Below are 5589 nucleotides of genomic sequence, written 5' to 3'. Positions count from 1 at the left end.
TCTCATTTTATGATTTTGGTTCACATTTTATGAAATGAAAAACTTTTTTGCTTATAAATTACGTTCGTATTTGGTGATTTGCGAAGCTAAATGATAATTTCCGAACAAATAGTATATGAAAAAAGAGAAGAAATTGTGATTCTAAAAAGGGAATAGAAAAACGGATTTTGATTTCTATAAGTAGACCTGTCCACGGACCCTAGTACCCGCCCGGTCTGCGTTGGACCCGGCTTGGATAATGAAAATTGATCTTAGGCCTAGACCGGTTCAGACCCGCTAAAGCCCGTCTATTTTTTGGACGAGGTTGGGATTTATAAAAACAGTAGAGGCTGGTCCTATCCGGCCCGCCTATTAATATTAAATAATAAATTTATATATTAATTATATATTTTAAGTATAAATTTTATTCTTTATAATTAGAAATTATATATATATATATATATATATATATATATATATATATATATATATATTTCTACGTTGGTTTATATAGATTGAGTTTTGAGATTTGATTTTTAAGTCTAAGTCTAGTTCGATTTGATATCCTTGCTTCGCTTCGGGAAAGAAATAATGTATTAATTTTTATTAAATTGATTTGTATTTTAACCACTTGAACCACGTGATTGGTAGTAGTATAGTTATGTTTCTAGTTACAATAGATATATAATAACTAAAAATACAAAGGTTTTCTACACTGAATGCCTACTTAACCAAATCAATATCCGAACTTAAAAACCTGACAGTCCAAAAACTAAAAACAGCTAGCTCAAAAATTATATTATGTCAATAATTTTGTTCTTGGTTGAAGGATTGGGCTGGGTTGAGAAAACTTTTAAAGTATAAATTTTTAATAAGATCAGAAAACTTGAAGTAGTAGTAATAATAAAAAATTCCAATTCGAGTTATAAAATTATGATAAAATTAAGGAGCGTATTTATGTAAAAGTAAATTATTAATATTTGTAGTAGTGTTCATTTGATATTGCATAACCAAATAAATGAATTTGGTTATTCATCTTTATACTCTGGCTTATTAAATCTAGTCTTAGAATGCTTAGAATTTTCAACTTAAAATTTTAAGTAAGTTTGGATCTAATAGTGAATATTCAAAAATAAGATAAAGGCTTAGAATGCATAACGGTATGATGACTGAACTTTACACATTTTAACATCGGTAGTCACTTAATTTTAACTAACTCTTCAAAATGAAAATATTCAAATCGGAATGAAATTTACCATAAAATTACATTTTTTTTGGAGCTTCCTCTTTCTAAAAATTTACTTTATCTCCTAACCAAACAACACCTAAATGACCTCAAAACGAAAACTTTTAAGAGCTAAAGTTCCTTTGAATATCATTAACTCTTTGAATTATTTATTTTGAGACCGTCAACAGTCGTTTTGAGGTGTTGAGTGACCACCAGTGTTAAAAAGTGTAAAGTTCGGTAGTCATACTGTTAAGAATTGAAGTTCAGTGGTTACAATATTAAAATGATAAAGTTCAATGGTCATGGATGTAATTAACCCTCTTGCAAAGCAAAAAACATGGTCGTTTTCTTGTAGGTGGGTGGATGTAATTAGGGGCAAAATTGGAAAGGTACTATAGGGACAAATTGAAAAAAATTTGGAATTGACACTGTTCATGCTATTCAACTTTAGTATATATAAAAAAACAGTCTTGATCACATGCAACTTAATGAGCAAGTAGAATTTGCTCATTCACCGTTAGATCTAGGTTTATTAGAATCGTAAGGTGGAGATTCAAAGTATCCTGAGGCTTAGATTTAATAAGCATATATCTAACAGTGAATGAGCAAATTCACTTGCTCATTAAGGTGCATATGAAATGGATCTAAAAATGTAAATAGTCCTCTCCAAAGGTCTAGTTTTGTAAATTTCCCTTAATAACACGTGGTAATTACAATCGGATACGGGTTTGGATAGTGAATTTTTGCGGGTACCCCAAATCGTAACCTAAACCTAATCTGTCTCAACTCAAACTCGATTCTCTCTTCTCTCCCTTTTGTCTTCCATTTTCCTCATCAGTCCGTTTTGTTTATTCGTTGCCGATCATCATTCAGGTATGTTGATTTAGCTCGTGCTTGAGTTTTTAATTAGTTGTTTGCTTCACTTGTTGTATGATATGCACTCTGCTTATAGTGTTTCCTCTATTCCTTGCCTGTCTTTTGCCATTATTTGTTGGGGGTGATGTTTGTCTAATTTAAGATCGAATGGCTCTTTCTCTTTGGGTTTATGTAGTCTTTCTAATTTTCAGAAGAATGATAGCAATTTGATATATTTGAGTATTTGCTCTTTTACTGCATAAGGTCATGAATCGACTAAGAATAAATCACAATTTGGCAAAGACGGTTGTCTTTTTTTTGTTTTTTTTACAATTTTAGTTATGTTTTATAGTTGACCGTGTAGTTTAAAATTGTAGTAATTTTGGGATTCTGTTAACCAAGAGGGAATTTTCCTTGAGTTTTATTTAGTTGGAGTTTGAGAATTAGTAAAAGAAATGTCTGAACTGAAATGGATGTTGCTCAGTCTTTTGAAGTGAGTGAAAATATTCAATTCAGTGATGATCATTAATTTCATGTTGTGGTTGAAATTTTTGATGTTGGTTACAGGAAGAAGAAGAGTGACCATGTATCTTCAGTTTTACATAAACGAGAATGGTGACAAGGTCTACACCACCAAGGTATGTTTTTGATTCTGTGAGTGATAATTTTGCTTGCTGTTGTTTATAGTTTGATAATTTGAAGTAAAGGATAAATCAGTTGCAATCTTGGTGTTCTGTTTGCTTTTTTGGCCCTTGAAATTTGTTGTTTGCTTTTGAAGTCGGGACGATGATGGATTATATTTGTTAATTGCTACTCATCATAGTGCATACCAAAACTAAAAGTTATATGTCTTTACTCATTTGATGGTTCAGTCTTTTCCCTCTCCCATTTTGTTTTTTAAGGTAGATGATTGTGTGTTTTTTGAAATTTTGAACTTCAAATATAAAAATATATTCTTTTGCTTGCTTCCTTTATAACTGATTTTTTTTTTCTGTTTCAATTTTGCAGAAGGAATCACCAGTTGGGCTGGCCACCCAATCTGCTCATCCAGGTATATATCTTAATCAGAATTGTCTTTTCCTTTGATTCTTTGACTTCAAAATGTAGACCGTGATTGTTAGACCCCCATCTCCTTTTTCTTGATAGAAGAGATTGGATAAAAAACCAACGTCTTGGCTAAATTTGCAATCTTTTGTTTATTTAAGTTGAAGAACGAACTGTAGGAAATTGATTGAGAATAAGAATAAAATTGGAAAGAAGAGTTTTGCTACTTTGCTTTTCCTATTGTTTTTGGAACATGAATCTGCATATCGATACCATTTCTCGTACTACTTTTGCAAGAATTTTCAGTTTCAACCTGCCTTGATGTATCCTTGTAAAGTCCTATTGTGTACCTCGGACTATTTTAGTGAATGGTTTAAGAATGCTATGTGATGAATAAAGCTATTTATCTCCTTCCTTGTTAGCTAATCTAAAGTAATTAAGTCCTGTCCTGCTACCAATATTTGTGTCAAAATCAGAATCTCTGCTAGAATTTCTTTGTATAATTAATGGGGAGTAGACATACTGAAATGCTATGGAAGATTTAGTTTAGTTGTAGGCTGTGTTGCACGGGAACTCCACTTCAGTAGTGTTTAATGTCCATTTCCGTGTTTCATTTCTGTTTCGATTTCAGTTTCTTGGCTATGTTTTAGAAGTAACGTTTGTCGGCGTCGGTTTCAGATTCTGTGTAACATAGGTTTTAGGCATTGGAATTTATAAATTTTTCTGCCTGGTTGCAGCTCGCTTCTCTCCAGATGACAAATTCTCGAAGGAAAGAGTTCTGCTGAAGAAGCGGTTTGGATTGCTGCCTACACAGCAGCCACCTCAGAAGTACTGAGCTTTGATGTTGTATTGAATGGAACCATATCTAGCATGGAGCTTTCCTTGTCAAGTGCCAAAGTCTTTTAATGGCTTATTCGAGTTATTTCTCTACTCGATATGAAATGAGTTGTAACCGATGTACTTAATGGGAAGAGCTATGGATAAGGTTAAATTCAACATTGGATCAATAATTACTTTTTTTTTTTTTAATGAAAATACAAGGTTTACAAGAAGTCCTCCATTGATCTTCATAGACTTGTGAAGGATACAGACACTGTTCTTCACAGACATTTAGCAATACCCAGTGGCGGAGACTAGAGAGTTTCCCGGACGCCGGAATACTTCTATGTTGATTTTTGACCTTCCTGTCTTTGGAACATTGGGATTGGGCCTTGGTTGCTGGAATCGCTTCTATTATGGGTGGTTTTTAGCCCCATGTTTTCGGGCCATTGGGGTTGGAAGTGTAAGATAGCGTGATTTTTTTTATGTGAATATAAAATTGGTTCTCAACGTAACAGTTCTATAATTGCCGGATGGATGGAATGATCAACCATGTTAATCTAGCTGTTCTGTTGCTTGCCATTGAGTCTCAGTGATAGTGTTAGTTTTAATTTGTTTTGCTCTTGTTGTTCTTTCTTTGTTTGTCAAAGACAGACTAATGTTTCTGTGAAGTGTTGGCTTCAGGTGTTTAGGTCTAACACAGAGAACAAAAGATGATAAGGGTGACAATTTGTGTAAATGGCTCGTGTTAGTTAGTGTTGTGTTAATTATCAAGTTAATGTTAAATGACTAAATTTTAATCCAACTTAAAAAAAAAAAACTCATGTTATAATTGTATCAATCTAATTGGGATGACGTGCATACCAGGATCGCATATATTTTACAATTACAAATATAGAAGAATATAAATTATGCAATTGAATTATTACACACTTATCTCTTTGTAATGGAGAGTAATTAGTTAAGTTTCTGCACTGTTCATTTATGATTTTCTTTTTTTTTACGGTGAATTAGTACACACTTATTTTCCGGGTAAATTACACCCATGGCCACTGAACTTTATCATTTTAACATTGTGACCATTGAATTTCAATTTTTAACGATGTGGCCACTGAACTTTACACTTTTTTTTAACATCGGTGGTCACTCAACTTTAACTAACTCTTCAAAATGACATTTAACGACCTTAAAATGAAAATATTCAAAAATTAAAGTTGTTCAGAATGATGGTTCCCATGAAACCACATTTTTTATCTTCCAAAATCATATTCTTTGGAGCTTTCTCTCTCTAAAAATTCGCACACTCTCTCCTAACCAAACAACACCTAAATGACATCAAAACGAAAATTTTCAAGAATTAAAGTTCCTTAGAATATCATTAACTCTTTAGGTTTTTTATTTTGAGACCGTCAACGGCCGATTTGAGGTGTTGAGTGGCCACCGGTGTTAAAAAGTGTAAAGTTCAGTCTTCATACTATTAAGAATTGAAGTTTAGTGGCCACAATATTAAAATAGGTAAAGTTCAGTGGCCATTGATGTAATTTACCCCTTATTTTCCATTCATCGTTTGCTGACTGCTTCAATTGTCTTCTTAAACTGCTCTGCCCGCTTCAAAATAGATGATTTTTTTTAGGAGAATGCACAAAAATTAAAAGATGTAGTTA

At 32.6% G+C, this 5589-nt stretch overlaps 1 protein-coding gene across 1 annotated transcript; it reads left to right on the top strand.

The window, feature by feature from the left end:
• Positions 1-1946: 1946 nt before the first annotated feature.
• Positions 1947-4442, top strand: LOC136210755 (H/ACA ribonucleoprotein complex subunit 3-like protein). Its single transcript, XM_066002152.1, has 4 exons — positions 1947-2080; positions 2630-2700; positions 3071-3113; positions 3844-4442. The coding sequence occupies exons 2-4, from the start codon at positions 2647-2649 to the stop codon at positions 3939-3941; spliced, it is 195 nt and encodes a 64-aa protein (XP_065858224.1). The 5' UTR covers positions 1947-2080; positions 2630-2646; the 3' UTR covers positions 3942-4442.
• Positions 4443-5589: the final 1147 nt, after the last annotated feature.

The sequence above is a fragment of the Euphorbia lathyris genome, chromosome 1 (genome assembly GCF_963576675.1).
Source record: "Euphorbia lathyris chromosome 1, ddEupLath1.1, whole genome shotgun sequence".
NCBI lineage: Eukaryota > Viridiplantae > Streptophyta > Magnoliopsida > Malpighiales > Euphorbiaceae > Euphorbia > Euphorbia lathyris.
Note: the sequence above shows the minus strand (reverse complement) of the source record. Positions and strands in the feature narration are given on the sequence as shown.

What these genes read in the sequence shown, in the direction of transcription:
- LOC136210755 (XM_066002152.1), top strand. Translation starts at nt 2,647, where the DNA reads ATGTATCTTCAGTTTTACATAAACGAGAATGGTGACAAGGTCTACACC. An exon ending in ACAAGGTCTACACCACCAAG is followed by an intron (nt 2,701 to 3,070) that starts GTATGTTTTTGA and finishes TCAATTTTGCAG; the next exon opens with AAGGAATCACCAGTTGGGCT. An exon ending in CACCCAATCTGCTCATCCAG is followed by an intron (nt 3,114 to 3,843) that starts GTATATATCTTA and finishes GCCTGGTTGCAG; the next exon opens with CTCGCTTCTCTCCAGATGAC.